The sequence below is a fragment of the Meriones unguiculatus genome, chromosome 8 (assembly GCF_030254825.1).
Source record: "Meriones unguiculatus strain TT.TT164.6M chromosome 8, Bangor_MerUng_6.1, whole genome shotgun sequence".
Lineage (NCBI taxonomy): Eukaryota > Metazoa > Chordata > Mammalia > Rodentia > Muridae > Meriones > Meriones unguiculatus.
Window position 1 is genome coordinate 116261418 of NC_083356.1, and position 19940 is coordinate 116281357.

The window sequence follows — 19940 nt, forward strand, 5'->3', positions numbered from 1 at the left end:
CAGGTTGTGTAGGTAGCCTTGGTTGGCCTCCGCCTCCCCAATTGCTGGGATTAAAGCTATGCAATGTGTTTTCTCTTCCAAACTCCCACTAGAACAACCTGTTCAGCTCTGCCTCCAGCATATAAAAGCTTTTCCAGCCAAAAGGTCCAAAACCTCTTCCAAACCATGCCATCATATGTTCAACTCTCTGAGCCTATGGGGGACATTTCTGTTCAGAGCACCATGCCGCCTCTGGAGAACTAAGAAAACAGGCTCACGGGGTGTTCCTGGAGGGAAGAAAGGCTATGACAGCCAGGGACAAGAATCATCGTCCCTGTGGGCTAGTGAGGAACATAAAGAATAACAGATGAGAACTGTAGGATGTTGGATTTATTTCTAACCATACGGATTAACCAAAAGCATTAGGCATTATGGGTAGACAGAGAATTCTCTTTTTACAAAGCACAAACACCTGGACAGGAATATTTTTGAGGAACTTCAAACATAACTATAGTGTTAGAGGCAGATAGCTTGTAAATAATTCAATTTCAGTCCATGAAAAGTGAACTATGTACAGGAAGTAGGGAATCTGCCGCTGATGAATCCTCAGCTTTCTTTACTTCAGCTCTTCATTTCCCCAGAGAGCATTGCCTCTTATTAAAGCATGGCTCCTGGCTCACAGCAAAATCCTGGCTCAGTTTTTGCCTGGAAAGACTGAAATTTTATTTTCTAAATTTATTAAAATTACTGATTTTAAGTTGCGAACAGGGCAATGTCCAGGCACTAAATCCTCCACAGTGCTCCCTGTACTTGAGCCTTGTTTAACTCGGGGGGGTGACACAAGTAATGGGGATGTAATTAAGCAATGTTTTAACAACTACAACGCATTATATCTTCTAAGATGCCAAGTTCTTGATTTAATTTTTTTAAGAGCTGATAAAATTGTTGTCCTTGAATTTTCAAAATATAAAGTACTTTTTAGTAATTATTTTGTTGTTGCTTTATTTTGTTTGACAGGATCTCAGTCCTAGGCTTGTTTCAAATGCACAGCAAGCCTCCCACTTCAGCTAAGTGCTGGGATCACAGGTAGGATATACCACGCCTGACAGATTCCTGATTTTTATTTTTCATTTCAAAATGATTCTGTCTCCTATCATAGTCCATGTTGATAATTGCTCACATATCATATTTTGGAGTCACCATTATGTCTCTATGTTTATATATAAAAAAAAAATCAACCGATATTAGTTAAATTTAAGTCAGGTGTGGTAGCCTAGACCTATAATCCTAGCACTTGGAAGGCAAAGGCGGGAGGATCAGGGTTCCAGGTCAGCCTGTATTATATGACAGATGACACCCCATCTAAAACAAACAAACACACACACACACACACACTCTAGGTTTTGAAATCATTGACACTTGCCAATCTTAAAAATTCGTCACAAAGTATCAACAAATTTTGGTGTAGCAGTAAATATACAGGCGCTGTGCCCCCTGCTACTGAAACATCTCAGGCTTGTGTCCTCAGAGTCTACAGTGACACTGTGTGGAGTGAGGGCGAAGCTTGTTACACTGACTGAGATGCAAGTGGCTGAAAGAACCACCTTTATTCCATGTTGCACAGGGAAAAGACCGTCAATCACACTGCATCATACAACTGACAAATTTCTACTGACCCAGATGTTAAAATGGGAAGACATGCCCCTAAAAGTCAAGGAAACATGCCACTTACTTAAATTCTAAGCATCAACTATTACTATTTTTTCTTTTTTAAAGATCTGTTTAATTGTTATGTATACAGTGTTCGTCTGCATGTGTGCCTCCACACCAGAAGAGAGCACCAGATCTTGTTATAGATGGTGGTGAGCCTCCGTGTGGGTGTACTCAGTGGGAGTACTCCGTGGGGATTGTACTCAGGACCTCTGGAAGAGCAGACAGTGCTCTTTACCTCTGCACCATCTCTCCAGCCCTATTTTTTTCCTTCTTGTCTTTCACATAAATAAGTCATGATTTAGTTAAGCGACGCAAACTTTATTTCTGCTATACATGACAACATATTTCTCTAAGGAAGCTTTATTTCTGCTATACACAACAACATTTTGTTCTGGGAAACAGCTACTATGGTAGTTTTACCATCACAGTCAGATAAAATACATGTCAGCAATCCCAAACAAGCAATGGTGTGTAGACTATCAGATATGTGAAAAAAGGGGGGAAAAGCTGTCAACTGTCCACAGGGAGTTCGTCCAGTCACACTTTTCAGTCAGTCAGCTGAGGACTACGTCATTAGTTAGTCTTTGTTCTGTAGAAAGAACACAATACAAGTATGAAAATCATCACCTGAAAGGGAATAGCTCTTGTATTTAGTAGTCCCAAAGTGTCAGGAATTCTTTAACTCCACTATAGCCAGTCTGATCTGTTTAACCATAAATGCCTCTAAGTAAACAAAACCAAACTTACTTTGAGGGTTGATGCCAGCAGGCAGTAAATTTCTAGAGGGAAAATTCTGTGAAGTAACTTAAAACCAGATGCTCTGAAATATTAAAGTTTCTATTTTCCTCAAATACAAAGAGAAATATATTATCAACACAAGACTCATCTCAAAATAGAAGTCAACTACTTTCAACATTGACTCTTAGACCAGTTTTTTACTTCGTAGGCAAGGCTCATTTAGTCCCAAGCATATTCCTCAGAGACTAAAGCAAGCAGCATGCAGGAGCTGTTATGTCCTCCTGAAGCTAGAGGAACAAGTGCACCAACCACACCAAAGACACGCCTCCCGGTCACAATCATGTACAATGTGGGCTCTCTCATACTGCCATGTTGAATCTTACAAAAAGATAATTCATGTACTCAGACGGGGTCTGACTATATCTTCCAGGCTAGCCTTGAGCTCTGGAGTTTCTATGATTGTTCTGCCTCAGTCTCCCAAGAATTCAAACTACAGGTTCAGGCCACCAAACCTGGCTAATATAATTATTTATTTATAATTATTAATTGGTATTTATTTATACTAATGTACTCCAAAGGTAGAAAATTTCACTATGTTATTCATGATAAAAAGAGGATGAGTAACAAAAATAAATGCCATGGTGCAATTAGAAACTATCCAAATTATAGCTATTTCTATCCTAACCAAGCCACCATTTTCAAGTAATATAACCCCTTTTTATCTCTGCCCTGAATGTGCACCAAAATTCAATAATGGGAAAAGGACAGATTCATACTTGGATGGCTAGTCATGCTGAAAACTGATTCCTTACCTAGGAAGCCAGATGAATGCACATCACTGCGAAGGTGAAGCTGACGTGTTGTAAAGTGTGGCTCTCACAGGACCTGGTGGCTGGGAGCTATGTCTGCACCATTCCTTGTTTGTCTGTTTGTTATGTTTTGTTTTTCACCCTTAAGCTTTTACTTTCTTATCGTTTGGATGAGATGGTGAGATGAGATGAAAGGCTCCACTAAAGCCATAACTATGAGAGTGGCAGCTCACATGTATAAAGCTTTTCTTTCATTTCATCAGAAATTCTGCTGTCTCAATGCCTCACAGTGAACCTAGCAAAAACACCAGGCCTCTGAGCAGTGAATGGATCTATACAACTTTAATTACTAGAGGCGTGCCTAGTCCAGATTTCATTCTCATTCATACTCTCTCTAAAGCTATCCCTACATATCCACAGTAACCTCACACTCAGTATTTCTGCTCCAGTCTCCTGAGTGCTGAGATTATAAGCCAGTAATTCCCTTTAAAAGGCAAATGATCACTAGTTACAGCTCAACCACAAGAGTACTTTGTATACCTTCCTATACTAGAAAGTCAGTAATACTGCCCTTTTTAAAGGGCAAAGATTCCATAAACAAAAGCAGTACTTTCTAAAATATTTAGGCACAAGGCTTAAGTGTGATTTCTGAAGACTATTTTAAAGACCTGTTCATTTAAACAAAACTAAATTATTAACATTTTATTAGTAAATAAAAAAATTTGCTTGCTAATCCTCTTTCACTGGTAACTGACTATTTTTAGAGCTAAATGGCCAACTCTTTAGTGTAATGTATGGATTTTGTCATTAAAAATATTTTGACAGTACTATTCCTAGTGGGGCCAGCAGGCAGTTTTCAGTGCCTCCTGTCTTGTCTGAAGAAGGAACTAGTGACTAGCTCTGCTCTGGAAGCAGCGTCTTCCACAGTGAGGCCACGGTGATTAGTTCTCAGTCACTAGTGCACAGCAGTGTCAGAGCTGCACGTACCTGGCATGGGGCAGGGCTGGGAGGGTGGTGAGTGTAGGAAACAGGAAACGAACTGCCTCTGAAACTCAGAATTCATTAGAGTAAAGCAATCTAAAGGTGATGTCTCCCTTAAGTCACAGATGTAACCCATTACAGAAAAAGGCTGAGTTGTGAAAATTAATCATTAGAAAAAGGAACTCATATGTCATGTCAGTACTGATTAAAAAAGAGGGGGGTTAGCAAATGGTCAAAGTTCTTTAAAAATATGTAGATGCACATGAAAATATTTTCTGAATGTATACTTTTAAAGTTCAAACTCCTAAGTATGAGTTTGTGAAGACACCAATATTTAGGGTTAAAAGGTCCAAAAATACTTATTTCATACTCTTTTTCATTAGTAAAATGTCAAAAGATTAATTTTTAAGGACATTTCATTATTTATGTGCATGTATGTATGTGTCTGTGTGTCTGTCTGTGGGTATGTGTGTGTGTATGACTCTATGTCTTCACAGAGTTCAGAAGAGAGCATCGAGTGTCCTAGAACAGTCATTCTCAACCCTCCTAATGCTGTGACGCTTTAATACAGTACCTCATGTTGTGGTGACCCTCAACCATTTTCCTTGATACTTAGGAACTGTAATTTTGCTAATGTTATGAATCATAATGTAAACATTTCCCAATGGTCTTAGCCAACCCCCATGAAAAGATCCTTCGATCTCCAAAGGGTCTCAAGCCATAGGTTGAAAAACACTGTCTTAGAGCATTAGGTAATCCAGGTGGCTATAAGCAGCCTAATGTGGGTCCGCTGGAAGAGAAGCACGCACCCTTAACTGGTAATCCACCTTTCCAGCCCTGGGTTTAAACAATTTTAAATTTAAAAAAATATATTGCAAAAAGACCTCGGCTTTATTAATAGAGTTTTAAGCCAACATGGTTTTAAGTAGCTTCTAAAGTCCCCAAAAGAGAAGCTCCCAAGTGAAGTGCGTGCAGCTATCCCTCGTCACACTCCTTCTCTACGGGGCGAGGAGCACTCACCTGGGGCTCAGTACGTTCTCTGCCTCTTCTTGGCCTCTTCTCTCGGGGAGTCTGCCAGCATGACTTTAAGTCTGACGCCGTTCAGGATTTTGCCGTGCAGGGCTGTGATGGCGTCACCGGCACTCATTCTGTCTGAGTACTTGACATAGCCCACATTCTTCCCCGACACGAGGTAGACTTCAATCAGGTTCCCAAAACGACTGCGACAAAGTGTAAGAGACAGACGAGGGCTATCTCCAAGCTCTGAACCTGACCCTCCCGATACCGTGTAGCACCGCTTGCTGCCAGCGCCTAGCCTGGACTCACTCTATAGACCTGGCTGGCTTCGGACTCACAGCGGTCCTCCTGCCTCTGCCTCCAGAGCGCTGGCATTAAAGGTGGCGGCCACCACACCTGGCTTGGGTGGATCTTTAACAAGCTTCCTATTAGCTTAACTCACACACAGTTTTGGAAGATGAAAGGAAAATGTCTAAAAAAAGCTAGAGCTATAAAAAGCTAGGGTGGCTATGAAGTTAATAATATTAAGATACAGAAATGGGTAAGGCCTTCCCCTGGCCTTATATACTTATTACACATCATCCCTTATAAATAAGTGATTTGCTCTACATGACATAATCTTCAAGGTCCAACCAAGTGCTGCCAAAATGTAAGATATTTAGTAAACACTGTTCAACTGCATTATTACATGAAAAGAACAGGTCTATGCAAATGAATCTTCTCCCAAAAGACAAGTGAGCTGTCCATTCTACACCTGCAGCTTTTTAAAACCATCCTGTATGTCTTAAGTCTTAAAAAAATAAGTAAAAAGCAGGAAATTCTATGCAGAGGTTATGTGCCTGACAGAGAAATCATAAACTGTGAAGATCAGGAACAGGCACCTCAGGAGCAGCAGCACGAGAATGGAGGTTCCTCGTCTACCTGCACCGAGTGTGCTTGCTTCTAACTACCGACCTGCAGCCTTGGACAGCTGAATCTTACCAGAATATATCCTCCAACACGTCTAATGGCAAAGGATGAGGGTTAAACACGACAAACAGTCTTTCTTTCACAGGAGTTTCAGGAGGGGCTTTCTTTTTGCACGATGGAAGTACAACATCTGTCTGGATTTGAGGCAACTGTGACCCAGAACTTCCTCCAAATTGCTGTGGAAGAGCCAGGCACAAAGGGAAAAAAAGAAAAATTGCTCTTCAGGGCTTTGGGGCCAAAAGCGAAGGATGAGTGTCATGGCGCCTACGTGGGCATTTACGGTAGCTCTGGCAGCCTTCTTTCTTCAGTAACAAGCACGTCACTTGATTTGCTGACTGCACTAGAGGTCACATGCTTACCTACTTACCAGAAGCTGCTGCTGGCTTGGGCCACTCCACACCATTGAGGCCAGCTGTGACACCACCATCTGTGTGGCCATTTTTCTGATGAGGCTGGAAACAACAACCAACAATTCACATTAAGCTAGACATACTCAGCATCTTAATAGCATTTGTTTGGTGTGACCTCCTCCCCTGAGGTTAACTGTTTATTCTACCCTTCAAGCCACAGTCACGTCCACCAGCTTGGCTTGGACATTCCTGGATCGCACTCACTCTGCCGAATTGCTCCCGTCATCCAGGAAGGAAACTCCTATCCGATTCCCAGGGGGGTACTGGAATCCATGCAATTTGTACTTTGCATAAATAGCTGATGCTGCGTTAGAATACTGAACCACGCCGTGACCTAAAATAGAGAGATGGCAAAGGCAGCAGATGGCACCTCGAAGGCTTAAGTTAGAATGTATTTCTTTCTTTAATTTTACATTCATTGCGATTTTGCCTGTATGTATGACTGTGTAAGGGTGTCAGATACTCTGGAACTGGAGCTATAGACAGGTATAAGCTAGCATGTGTGTTCTGGAAATTGAACCCAGGTCCTCTGGAAGAGCAGCCAATGCTCTTAACCTAACCATTGAGCCATCTCTCCAGCCCCAGTTACAATGTATTTCAAAGGTGAAAAATACAGAACTTTGATTATGATACAACTAGTAAGTATAAAATCAAAGGTATCAGAGAACAAATTTCTGTTAAACATGCATGTAACACTTACAGTGAAGTGTAAGTCAGATTTTAGAAAAATAGAAACAGTACTTTAAGAAATTGTAGTATCAACATATATTCTGTCTAATGAGTTGCATTTTAAGATTTTTTTTTTTAAGTTCTTTTCTTAGCAGGAACTTGCTAGCCTGGGCCATTGGCCTTTAACTTACGATCCCATTGCCCCTGCCTCCAAAGAGGACTGAAATCACAGGCACTCACCACCAGACCCAGCTTAAATTTTCTTATAATAACACATACAGAAAACCCAAAATCCTTAACTCTTTGAAATTAAGAGTTTTTCCAAGGGCACAGTGACACACACCTGTAATCCCAGGCAGATCTCTGTGAGTTGAGGCTAGCCTGGTCCACAAAGAGTCCAGCATAGCCAGGGCTACACAGAGATATACCCTGTGCCCCAAAACCAAAACCAAACAAAAACAAAACAAAACAAAAAAGAAAAAAAAGGAGAGATTTTCCTATTCTGTTGAGCAGAAAACAATGAGAATTCGTGAGGGATAAAGTCTATAGCGAGCTAGTTGACTCAGTGGAGGACAGTGGCACATACGAAAACAGAAAAGCTGCCAATTTCAAAGTCCTTTGAGGAGATTTCAGCTCTGGGGAAGAATTTCAGTGAAGAGAGCAATGCTGAAGGAAGGGAAAGGTCTATCCTAGAGCTCAGGAGCTGTGACACAACCAAAAGGTTTTCATGACCCATCTGTAATATAACCACTTTGGAGAAAAATACACCATCATTTTCCTCTGTAGACCAAATGAACTGATTTGGTTTGTTTGTTTGGTTGGGTTTTTGTTTTTTCGAGGTAGGATTTCTCTGTGTGTAGCCCTGGCTGTCCTGGAGCTCACTTTGTAGACCTCATTTTGTAGCCTGGAACTCACAGAAACCCACCTGCCTCTGCTCCCCACGCACTAGGATTAAAGGTGTGTGACACCAAGCTATAGCTGACTGGTTTTATTTTATTTTAATTTTTTTTTATAAATTTTTATTTTTTTTAATACTAGTTACAGTTTATTAACGTTGTATCCCAGCTGTATCCCGCTCCCTCATTCCCTCCCATTCCCACCCTCCCTCCCTCATCTTCTCCCTACCCCTTTCCAAGTCCACTGATAGGGGAGGACTTCCTTCCCTTTCATCTGACCCTAACTTACCAGTTATCTTCAGGCCTGGCTGCAAAGTCCTCCTCTGTGGCCTAGCAGGGCTAGGTGGGGGTGGAGGAGGTCAAAGAGCCAGCCATTGAGTTCATGTCAGAAATAGTCCCTGTTCCCTGTTAGTATGACCTAGAGAGGACAGGAGCTCCACCAGGACCAAATATATCTGGGCACAGGGGTCTTTTGTGAGACTGTTTCTCACAAAAGGACTATGTATGGATATAACCTAGAACCCCTGCTTGGATGTAGCCCACGGTAGCTCAGTATCCAAGTGAGTACCCTAGTAAGGGGAACAGGGACTATTTCTGACTGGTTTTAACTGTCAACCTGACATAGCCTAGATCCACTGGGAACTTCAGCTGAAGCGCTGCCTGGGTCACACTGCCTGTTGACATGCCTGTGGGGAATGCCTTGTGATAACTACAACCTGCTGCTTCTACTGCAAATCCAAGAATGAACACAGAGATGCAGAACACCGAGGAGGCAGGGGAGTTACAGAAGAAGAGACTTGGAGATGTGCGAGGAGGAAACCTTAAGAATTTTATAACTTTGTTAGCTATCATTTTGAATTTGCTATAATTCAAAGAGCAAAACAGACCCTAGCCGGAGGCACTGTTATTGTAAATGGGGAAATAGAAAATCCTGTATTTTGTGGGACTTAAAATATTTTTACAGTGAATGACTTTTATAAAAAAGATACATTCTGGGCTGGAGAAATGGCTCAGAGGTTAAGAGCACTGGCTGCTCTTCCCAAAGGTCCTGAGTTCAATTCCCAGAAACCACATGGTGGCTCATAACCATCTATAATAAGATCTGGTGCTCTCTTCTGATGCTCAGGCACACATAGAGGCAGAATACTGTATGAATAAAAAAATAAAAAAATAAAAAAAGAGATACATTCTGGGAGATTTATTTGAGGTATTGTTGGATTTTAAATAAAGCAGGAAAAAAATGAGGGCCCAGGAGAGGGTAATAGGTAGTAATGTATATGATATGTAAAGTATATGATATACCTAAACAATTGGGAAAATGATCACTGTACAATAAACATATGTACATTAATAAAAAAGAATGTGAAAACACACCAGAAAAAATAGAAACTCCCTGCAACATAAACGTATAAAAATGTGTCATGGACAACACCGCTTTAAAGAACACTGTAAGCTTAACAGCAGCAGAACATCATTTTACCATAATTTGAGAAAGGGTCTCGGTGAACCTCACAGTACTCCAGGCCTGGGACGATGTCAAAAATGCTGAAGAGCTGCTCCTCTGTGAAGGGGACCCTTGACGTGACAGACAGGCGTTTGGAGATAGCCTCCAGGTCTCTGCTATCATTCTTGTCAAAACTTGAAAATTCAGATTGTTGTTCTCCAGCTACATACACACACATACACACAATACAGAATCACACATATAAAAGTAAATCATTAATTTCTACATATGAAAAATTCATGTAACCATTTTGCACAAAGATATTTGAAATGTATTTTACTGGACAAAGACACTGCATTCTGTAGTATCCTTTTTTAAAACATAGTTTTAATTTATCCTTTGAGAATTTCATTCACGTAGGCAATGCATTTTGGTCACGCCTATCCCCCTGTTATGTAGCATTGTAGTATTCTACACCATAGAGAACCAGTGCTGAGAGAACAGACAGCCTCACCCACTTCCTCACGTCAACAGAACTACTACAGGAATGTCTAGTTAAATCCCAGAGGAAGGAGGCTGGTATATACAACTGTGGAATATGGCAAGCGTTTCATCTGAAAAGTTATTCCACTGACATCCAGGGACCTTGATTTCATCACCCCCTACCCTTTTCCAGCTTTTACTTTTACTATTCTCCTTCCTGTAAACCAAACTTTAAAGTCGCATAGTAAAGGGATATCTGTATAAAATTTTCATACTTTTGATTGGTTGCACAAAAGCAAAATTACACACACACACACACACACACAGCAGTAGTACATGTTGGTATGTAGATAATGTGTAGCTACCCAGAGAAATCTATATTGGAAATAAAGTTAAACAAAATAAGCATAAGTATTAAGGATATTAAAGTACTGATCAACTTCTCAACAACATACAAGATTTTCATTCAGTAGGTAAGATTTTCAGGTTGAAAATGAAATTAGATCACATACATCAAACATGCTACCAGTATAAAGAGGTAAAGGCAGCTCACTCACCAAAGGGAAACAGGGTCGCTCTAGGTTCATTCCCCAAGGGCTCCTGCCTCATGCTACTGTAATAATCCTGTTCTGGGGACTCTGACACTTTATTCTTAGGCTCAGCCAAGAGTGCTCTGAAACCTGAAAATGAGAATCCATGAATTTTCAAGCTTCCTAACAAATTTAATGTATTTGATTTTGCGGGTCTGACCTAGTTTTAGAAATATATTATACAAGGTTGAATCAACACGGTGGCCATCTCCATCAGATCTATTTCTTTGTTTCATGGCAAAGGAAAAAAGTAAATGAGAAAACAAGCAAACAAACAAATAAAACAAAAAAATGACAAGAACAAAATAAGAACCCCAAGCAGAGGTCAGTATAGACAAGGAAGGTCCTCAATGCTGTGCCATTCTTCCAAAAGATGGCACTGCCCATTTGCCCAGTCTGCTTGGCAAAGCCCCACTGGGCACCTTCACATTTAACTGACTGCCATGCTTCCTTTATATGTGCTTAGCATGTTACCCTGCACACTAACTTCTCTGCCTGGTGTTACGTTACACCTTCAGTTAATCACAAAAACTCTAACTGATCTCCTTGTTCTCAACCAAGGGTTCTTACTCAGGGGTCTCAGGATTAGCTTCAAAAGGTGGGAACAGGGCTATGGAGAGATGGTTAGGCAAGAGCTCGGCAGGCAAGCATGGAGATCTGAATGCAGATCCCAACACCCACAAATAAAGCCAGGTGAGGTCACGCATGCCTATAATTCCAGCCATGGGGAGGTAGACAGGAGACCAGGCTAGTCAACTGTTCCAGGTTCAGGAAGAACCCCCCAAAACCAAGGGGGACAAGCTAGCCTCTGGCCCCCACAGGCACCCTCCCCAAGCCTCTACACAAAACGGGAAGTCCCCACAAAGCCTCTAAAACAAAATGCTTATCCACATGATGAGAACATAGGTATATTGCACGGGTTCATAGCATTCCTATTACTCAACAACTGTAAGGAGGATAAAGCAGCTGGTTTGGGCTCTTTCCGTCTTTATGATGGAGCTATGACTGCACGAGGGTTGGGAGGTGGAAAACAAGGTACACTTCTTTTCAGTCTTTAAAAATATTCTTCTAGTCGTTACTTTCTAGGTCTTAGATAGCCAATAGAGATATAAAAATTTAAATGCCAGGGTTACCAGGTACTTCACGTATATCTTTGTCTTAGCATTCTAATACACATACCATAGGAAGCAATTAAGACTGAGAAATTTAGAAGGACCTAAGAAGAAAATTGTGGTGTGGACATTAGAGGCACCTAAGAATTCTACTGATCAACACCAACTGTTAACTGTATAGATTTTTCTTTAACAATCTAAAGCCCAGCAATGTATTATACCTCTTATTTACCACAGTCAACTTTTTGTGTAATGTCAAAATATCCAATAATTTGTAACTATAGCTTCAAATTAATTATCGGTGACAGCAAATCTTACCAACCCTATCCTTAACTTGTATGTTTGATATGTATTAAATCCTGGTTAGGGCTTAGGTCAAATAGGAACAAATAGAAAGGATAGCATTTGTCAGGCATGGTGGTACATCTCTGTAAAGCAGACACTTAGGAGACCAAGGCTTGAGGATCATAAGTTCAAGTCCAGGCTGGGCTACACAGTAAGACTGTCTTAAGAAAAAAAATCTTTAAAAACCAAAAAGGGCAAATCAATTTTTAATACTTTAAATTACAAAATATTTCTTACAGCTCCAAACCTATCCAAATAGCAAGTCAATTACGCCCTGTGCTTGCCACCTCATCTACTCAGTCAGACGTATTTCTCATGATGGTGTCAGTGCATGTCTGATTCAGCAGTCCAAAACGTTTTCGGCCTTGAATCATACAGAAATGCCCACTGCTTACATGATCATAGCAAAAACCCAGTAGTAGACTGTTATTCATAATAACAAGAATTGTTTTTAAAAAGGCCTTTTAGCAGCTGGGAGTGGTGGGGCATGCCTTTAATCCCAGCATTCAGGGAGGCAGAGGCAGGCCTGGTCTACAAAGGGAGTCCAGGGCAGCCAGAGCTATACAGAGCGACCCTGTCTTAAAAAACCAAAACCACTTGTTGCTCTCCTGGAGGACCTGGGTTCCACGCCAACACCCACATGGTGGCTCACAACCATCTGTGACTCCAGCTCCAGGGGATCTGGTGTTCTCCTCTGGCCCTTGTAGGCACTGTGCCATATGGCACGCAGATGTACAAGTAGGTACAACAAGCACACACAAAAGAAAACATAAAACAAAACAAAAGCCCGTTCTTACTTCTATCACAGTTTTCTATGGCTTGGGCAGCTTGTGATGGTTTTAAATATCGCACGTAGCCCAAACCTTTACTTTCTCCAGTGACTTTATTTTTAATGATGCTGCAATATTCGATATCTCCGTATACCTACAAGAGTTAAAAGAGATGGCCTTAGGGGATTCAAAATTCACAATGGAAAAGGATATTTCAGAATTTAAATTTATACTTATTTGTAAGCCATGCATGCAAACAAATCCTTCAAAGCTTCACTCCTACTCTATACTGCTGATTTCACAGGTAATGAGGCTAAGCCCACAGAAATGAAACACCTTGCCTAAGCCACAGAGGGAAAGAACTTGCCTGCCTGGCCTCGCTCAGCAGAGGGGCGCAGGGGCTCTGGAACTGGGGTTCTGCGGCTCAACAGGTACAAAGATTTAAAATGCTCTTCACAAGTCATTTCCTCTGATTAGCAGCTCAGAGCTGCAATCCTTTCCCCTAAATGTGTCCGGTGTAGAAGGCGAGTTTTAAGACAAAAAGCACTTCAAGGAATAGCCTCTTGGTGAATAGGCTGGCCATGGCAATTATCAGCCAGCTCACGGGCTCGGGCCAGCTCAGGCCTGCGGCTCGCTCTGCAGAGAAGCGAGAACTGAGGAGCGCTCGGAAATGTGAGGGTCCGAGACAGGCTCCGGGGCAGTGGGCTCACCCCTCGGCGCCACCCCCCACTAGCTGTGCAGTCTTGGTGAAAACACCCCGGGCTTGCGCTTCCCTTTCTCAGCCTATGTTTTATGATGCGCCCTCACTGCTACTGTCCGGTTCTTGGTAACCGTACAGTGTGGGACATGGAGCTCTGGTAGGAACACAAGCACCTTAAATTTCTCCCGCAGGTCCTCCTCTGTATAGGACTTTGGTATCATGACAAAGATTCTTGTGAGTTCTTCATCTTCAACATCTCTGTGACTCCCCGACGATCGGGACTGGGCGATGAAAACCTAAGAAACATATAATCCCTCAGGATAACGGTAACTGTATCCTTATTCCTTAAGTATATTTACTTTATATTACAGGCATACAACTCGCAATGGGAGAGTCTTATGAATTTTTAAGGTAATCTTTTTTTTTTTAAGATTTATTATGTATACAGTGTTCTGTCTGCATGTACACCTGCATGCCAGAAGAGGGCACTAGATCTCATTATAGATGGTGGTGAGCCACCATGTGGTTGCTTGGAATTAAATTTAGGACCTCTGGAAGAGCAGCCAGAGCTCTTAACCTCTGAGCCATCACTTCAGCCCCCTAAAGTAAACTTTATTGTAGTGATTAAAAAAAAATTGTGATACCAATCTGTTTGGTTTTTTTTTTCCAAATACATTTTTACTTTTGCATTTTCTTTTGTTTTGAGGCAGGGTCTCACTACATAGCCTTGGCTAGAGTTTAATTCTGTATGTAGGCCAGACTGGACTTGAACTCAGAGAGATCCACCTACCTCTGTCTCCCAAGTGCTTACATTTGCATTTTTGACTACCAAGAGCAGGTCACTAAAAGAATGCAAACTTGTGGTTAGACAGTGTTGACCAAAGGTCCGCTTTATTCTTGATATAAAAATGTCACATCTTTCCTTATGTACCTGTTTTTATCAGATACTGACTGTACATAAATCAGATTGTGAATTCGTCTCTCTCCTAGGTCTGTCAGTAACACCCCAGATGGGAGATGCAGCCCCATGACAGAGAGTTTGCCTAGCATTATGAAGCCATGGCTCTGATTCCCAGAGACTGCAATTCTCACCCCAAAATGCTGAATGTATTTTAAAGTTCTATTACTGGTTGCACAGACACACAGGGTTGCTATAGTTCATCTTTATGAAATTATCTATTAATATTCTATGTATTACAGTCAGTCTTCAATGATAAGAGCTTTTAAATTTTTTCTTTCATAAGATTCCCTGAACTCTGCTCAAAGTTTGGCTATGAGTCTCAGCATCTGCTTTGACACCCTGCTGGGTAGAGTCTTTCAGAGGCCCTCAGTGGTAGGCTCCTGTCCTTTTCTCTGTTTTCTCCCTCTTCCGACATTCATCCCATTTGTTTTTCTGAGGGAGGATTCATCATCTTACCCAGAGTCCTCCTTCTTGCTTAGCTTCTTTAGGTATACAGATTTTAGTATGATTATCCTATATTATATGTCTAATATCCACTTATAAGTGAGTATATACCATGTGTGTCTTTCTGCTCTGGGAGGGGCATGGGAGGAGATGAGGGAGAGAGGGTGGGATTGGGAGGGGATAAGGGAGGGAGCTACAGTTGGAACACAAAGTGAATAAATTGTAATTAATAAAAAATAAATTAATTAAATTTTTTTTCTACCACACAGTATCTTTAAAGCATTTCTCTTGTAAACATTACTTAGTTGCATTTTTGTTGTTTTATAGTATCTTCTTTTGCAAAGAACAGGATTCTTGCCTGAGCTTCCTGGGTGCAGGGAGTACAGGCATGTGGCACTATGCCCTGAGATAATCTCTTCCCTGAGGTAGTTAGTGCATGTATATTTAGTGTAATTATTCATTCAGTTGGGGTTAAGTCTAGACACATGCTAACTGCTTTGTAACACTAAAATTTTAGAAAAGGGCAGCATAATCACATTGATCCATTTCTGTGAATATCCAAATACTTTCACACACAGATTCACAGAGAATTCACAGGAGACTCTATTTTTCTAATATTGGAAGTTTAATTTTATTAAAGCATTTTAAGGGAAGTGAATCTGAATCTACTTTTGTTTTGTAGCACAATATTTGTTTCTCATTTGCCTTGGTTTTTATTTTTCCAGAGGAATGTGACTAAGGCTGTAGACTTGTTTGTACAGCTACAACAATAATACTCTTAACGGATAATGCCCCTTTTTATAATTTGAAATGACATCAACCATGTCATTCACAAGGATCCATGAGGTCTTGTGTGTGTGAAACTTAAGGAACACTGAATACAGAAAACAAACAAACAGACACATGGCATTGCATACTTTTGTTGAAGAAAGAGAACACTGGATCCGGGGAAATGAAAGCTGTTACTTTTGCTCAGAAAGCAGCTTGTTATGGAGGCTAAGGGCCCTACTTATAAGGAAGAGTTAGAGACATTTCCCTAGGTGATCTGGTTTTAGTCACTTCTTTAGTAATACCTTTCATATGTCAAGCACTACCGACATTAGTAGAAATGGCCTACTCTAACTTAACCTAGTCGACACACCAGCAATGAAGTATCCAAAGAAATGTACAAGAGAAGCTCCAAAAAAATGCACATACAAGAGAAAAACAGACACCTCGGGTTAAACGAGTACAGAGGTGCTAGCAGAACACAAGTTTCTAAAGTTTTGAGCCTAAAGTGTTTACTATCTCCTATTAAGGACTGTGTCTATAGAGGGCATATGAATCACCTGGTGCACGCCTTGTTCTTAACTAAGTTTAATTCCTTTCTTTTCTGATAACACAGCCTCGGGCAGCAGAGAGGCAGGAGAGACTCCAACCCACAGTCCACGAACACTCGTAAATGGTATTCTTATAAAGCCAAAGCCAGAACTCCCTCTACCACCGCCCCGTTTTCTAGGTTTGCCCCCTTCTGGTATGTAGCATGGCTTGCCACAAAATAATTTTACTTTGATGATTTTTCTGGTTATTGGCATAGTACTGTAGTATTTTTTACTTAGGGATCCTTCGAACTTTGTAAAAATAAAGTACATGAGAAAAAAAATTAAATTATCTAGTTGGGAAGGTTAGTCAAAGTGTCCGAGAGAGGAGGGTCAGAGAAGTTCTCGAAATAGAGAGAGCGGATGGACGGTAGGTCCACTGAGTTACGGGGATAGCCACGGCCGAGCTGTCATCGGCTGTGGCTGCCCAATCTGTTTCCAGCAGAAGATGCTACTTTGGCCAGAGACTGGGGATCCTTTCCTCCACCTCCGACCCACGGCCGGCCGGCTTCCGCCTGGGAGCAGAGTCCAACCCCTTTCCTACCTGTTACACAGCACCCCCGATGCTGCAAAAGGGCGGGAGAGGCTCGAACCCGCCCCGCCGTCGCCCCGCGCGGGCCCCCTCGACCCCGGGCGCCTCTACCCGACACCCCAACCTGGGCGTGTCTACCTCATGCACCCTGACGCAGGCACCCCAGTCCCGCACCTTGATGGGCTTGGTGTCATTGGGATCAAGGCACTGCCCGTGCATCTCCTCCATAGCCCGGCAGGCCTGCGAGCTGCGCGAGAACTTGACGAAGGCGACGCCCTTGGACTCCCTCGTGTGCTTGTCCCGCACCACCCAGATGTCCTGGATGTCTCCGAAGGGCGAGAAGCGCTCCCGCAGCACTGACTCGGACGTGTGCTTGCTGATCACTAGGAAGATGCGGCTGTTGGGCGGCTCATCCAGGCTGTCCACGCCCGGGCGGAAGCCTCCGCTGCCCGCGGAGCTGCCGGTGTCGTCCATGGCGCTCCACACGGCAGCACGGCTCGGTGTCCCGCCGGCTCGGTCACGCCAGCCGCTTCCCAGCCCGCAGCGACCGCTCCGCGGCTCCGCTCCCGGAAGTGGAGGAGCTGGGAGCCTGGTGCGGGCCCTCAGCGAGGGAGGCCGGCTTCCGGGAGGCGGTCTGCAGCGCCCCCTGGCGCCGTGGCGGGCTCTGGGCAAGCTCAAGTCTCACGTCCCACAGGACTAGAGAGAATGGTTTGTGCAAACCATTTTTATCCCTGTGGCTAAAAGACCCGCCCTCCTGATGCTTAAGCCTTCCCAGAGCTGCCTTCTGGCTTCTTCTAAGCCAAGAAATGTGTTGTTACAAGAAGATTACTCATCATCGTTTTAAAAGATAGTGTACTTTTAAATGTGGCGACACACGTCTGTAATCAGCTTGCTACATGTGCGGCCGCAGGGGCTACAACAGTAAGTTTGAGGCTAGCCTCTGGGCAAGAGCCTGTCTGAAAAAGAAGACAAGCGGCAACAAAAGCACCGAACCAAAAAGTAACCAAGAAAATAGACAGACTCTTAAGGGTTCGTAGTGACAGGTAAAAAGGACCATTGCAGTGGGGTCTTGCAGTAAGGGACTGGACTTGGTTCCAGGAAGATAAGGGGAGATTTACAATCGGGGCAAGTATGAAAGTTAGCAGGTGAAAAATTACTGAAGATCAGTGATAAGAGGGACTCTTGGTAGACCTGCCTCAGAGAATTCATGAGGCAGGCGGGCCAGTGTATTAAGACAGTGATAGCAGTCAGACACCAAGGGAAAGAATTACCACAGAATTGGTTTATCAGGATTCATCTCTAAACTAGATTTCCCTAGGTCAGAAAGCTGAAAGTTGGGCCTACTCAAGTAGAAGACCTGGGGGAGTTTCTCTTCAGTTTTGGTGAAAGCAGGGACTCTTTGTCACCATTTTGACCATAAGCTTGATTAAGAGTCCCTGCAGACAGAGTTTGTGGTGGTTTGAATAGGAGTGGTCCCCGTCGGTTCATGCATTTGAATGCTTGGTTATTAGAGAGTGTCGCTACTTGAGAGGGATTAGGATGCATGGCCCTTTTGGAGTAGGTGTGGCTTTGTTGGAGGAAGTGTGTCATTCCAGTGAGTTTGGGAGTTTCAGAAGGCTAGGGCCCGTAGCCCCTTCTTTTCCCGTTGTCTTTGGATCTGGATGTTGAACTTCCTGGTGCTCCTCCAGCACCATTTCTGCCCACCTGCCTGCCGCCACCTCCCACCATGATGACAACAGATTAATCCTCAGAAACTGTACACTTAAATGCTTAAATGCTTTCCTTTATGAGAGTTGCCATATAGGGTCATGGCGTCTCTTCATAGCAATAGAATACTGACTAAGACAGTTAAACCACAGAGCCTGACAGCTGGAAGGAGCCTTTACAACCACAGAAGCCTAGCCCATCTTTAGAGACGAGGACTCTGAGTCTCAAAGTTAAGAGGCTCAGAGAAGAGAACCAGGCTGAAAGCCAGCTGTCCACTTGATCTGCTCAACTCTCACAAGCACTTCCAAGGCGAAGGAGCAGGGAGAATGGTGGGCTGCTCACCTGAGGGCTAGGATGAATTAGAGGACACAGCAGAGTGGGAAATGCCTGTTGGCTCCTGTGACTTGCTAACGCACCTTGATGGTGAGGTCAAGGGACGTTCAGAACCGAAGACCGGGCTAGCCTTTAGTAGCATTAGAATGAAATGAAAGACAGAATCACAAAAGCAGGCTAGGAACACATATCCAAGCTGCTAAGATCTGGGTGTCTATGAAGTCAAACGCATCCATATTTATCGTGCACCAACCCATGCCAGGAGCTAGGGACTCGATGGTGGAACAGAAACCATCTTGTCGCTGAGTCCTGTAAACATCTTGCATAGTTCCAGATCCGGACTTCTCAGCTGTAGAGTAGAAATAATGCTACATACGAAATGCAGTTGATATGTCCTCTGGACGAGCAACTAGTGCTCTTGACCACTGAGCCATCTCTCCAGCCCCTTAACATTATTTTGACATGGGCTTTCACTATCTCTTACAGGCTGGCCTTTACCTTTAAATCTTGTTTGCCTCTGCTTCCCAAATGCTGGGATTACAGATGAATACCAACACGCTTGGACATTAATGTTTTTGACATTTTCAACATTATGTGTTGAATACTGTGCTAGGCGCAAGAGATACAGTGGCAAACAAAATGGCCATTCTTTCTTCTATCATGAAGTTAACAGTTTAGCCCTGTGTAGTTAGTGATTGTATAGAGCTAATATTTCAGGAACCAAGTGAAATAACATGTACAAAGACACAGGAGACATAATTTTTTAAATTCCCTTTGACTGTATAGCCACAATATAGCCAACTTCTATATTGTGTAACTGATGGTCTCTAAGAATCAGGAATTATGGGTGTTACAATGAATTTGACACAGGGGTTACAATCATTTCTCCTTGCCTTACACTCTGGATCTGTGAAAGGAGTGTTTTGTTTACCTTCATCTTAGAAAGCACAGGAAGTAACTTGTTATAACTTTCAACTCTT

General features: G+C 42.6%; 1 protein-coding gene across 1 annotated transcript; it reads right to left on the reverse strand.

The window, feature by feature from the left end:
* Positions 1 to 2036: 2036 nt before the first annotated feature.
* Positions 2037 to 17498, reverse strand: Rbm45 (RNA binding motif protein 45). Its single transcript, XM_021649499.2, has 10 exons — positions 17095 to 17498; positions 13799 to 13921; positions 12953 to 13079; positions 10666 to 10788; positions 9662 to 9847; positions 6821 to 6950; positions 6574 to 6658; positions 6219 to 6382; positions 5241 to 5440; positions 2037 to 2281 (listed from the first exon to the last, which is right to left on the reverse strand). Exons 1-9 carry the CDS (start codon positions 17392 to 17394, stop codon positions 5248 to 5250), a joined length of 1431 nt encoding a protein of 476 aa, XP_021505174.1. The 5' UTR covers positions 17395 to 17498; the 3' UTR covers positions 2037 to 2281; positions 5241 to 5247.
* Positions 17499 to 19940: the final 2442 nt, after the last annotated feature.

What these genes read in the sequence shown, in the direction of transcription:
- Rbm45 (XM_021649499.2), bottom strand. Translation starts at nt 17,394, where the DNA reads ATGGACGACACCGGCAGCTCCGCGGGCAGCGGAGGCTTCCGCCCGGGC. An exon ending in CATAGAAAACTGTGATAGAA is followed by an intron (nt 10,789 to 12,952) that starts GTAAGAACGGGC and finishes TCTCATTTTCAG; the next exon opens with GTTTCAGAGCACTCTTGGCT. An exon ending in AGACCCTTTCTCAAATTATG is followed by an intron (nt 6,951 to 9,661) that starts GTAAAATGATGT and finishes TCTCTATTTTAG; the next exon opens with GTCACGGCGTGGTTCAGTAT.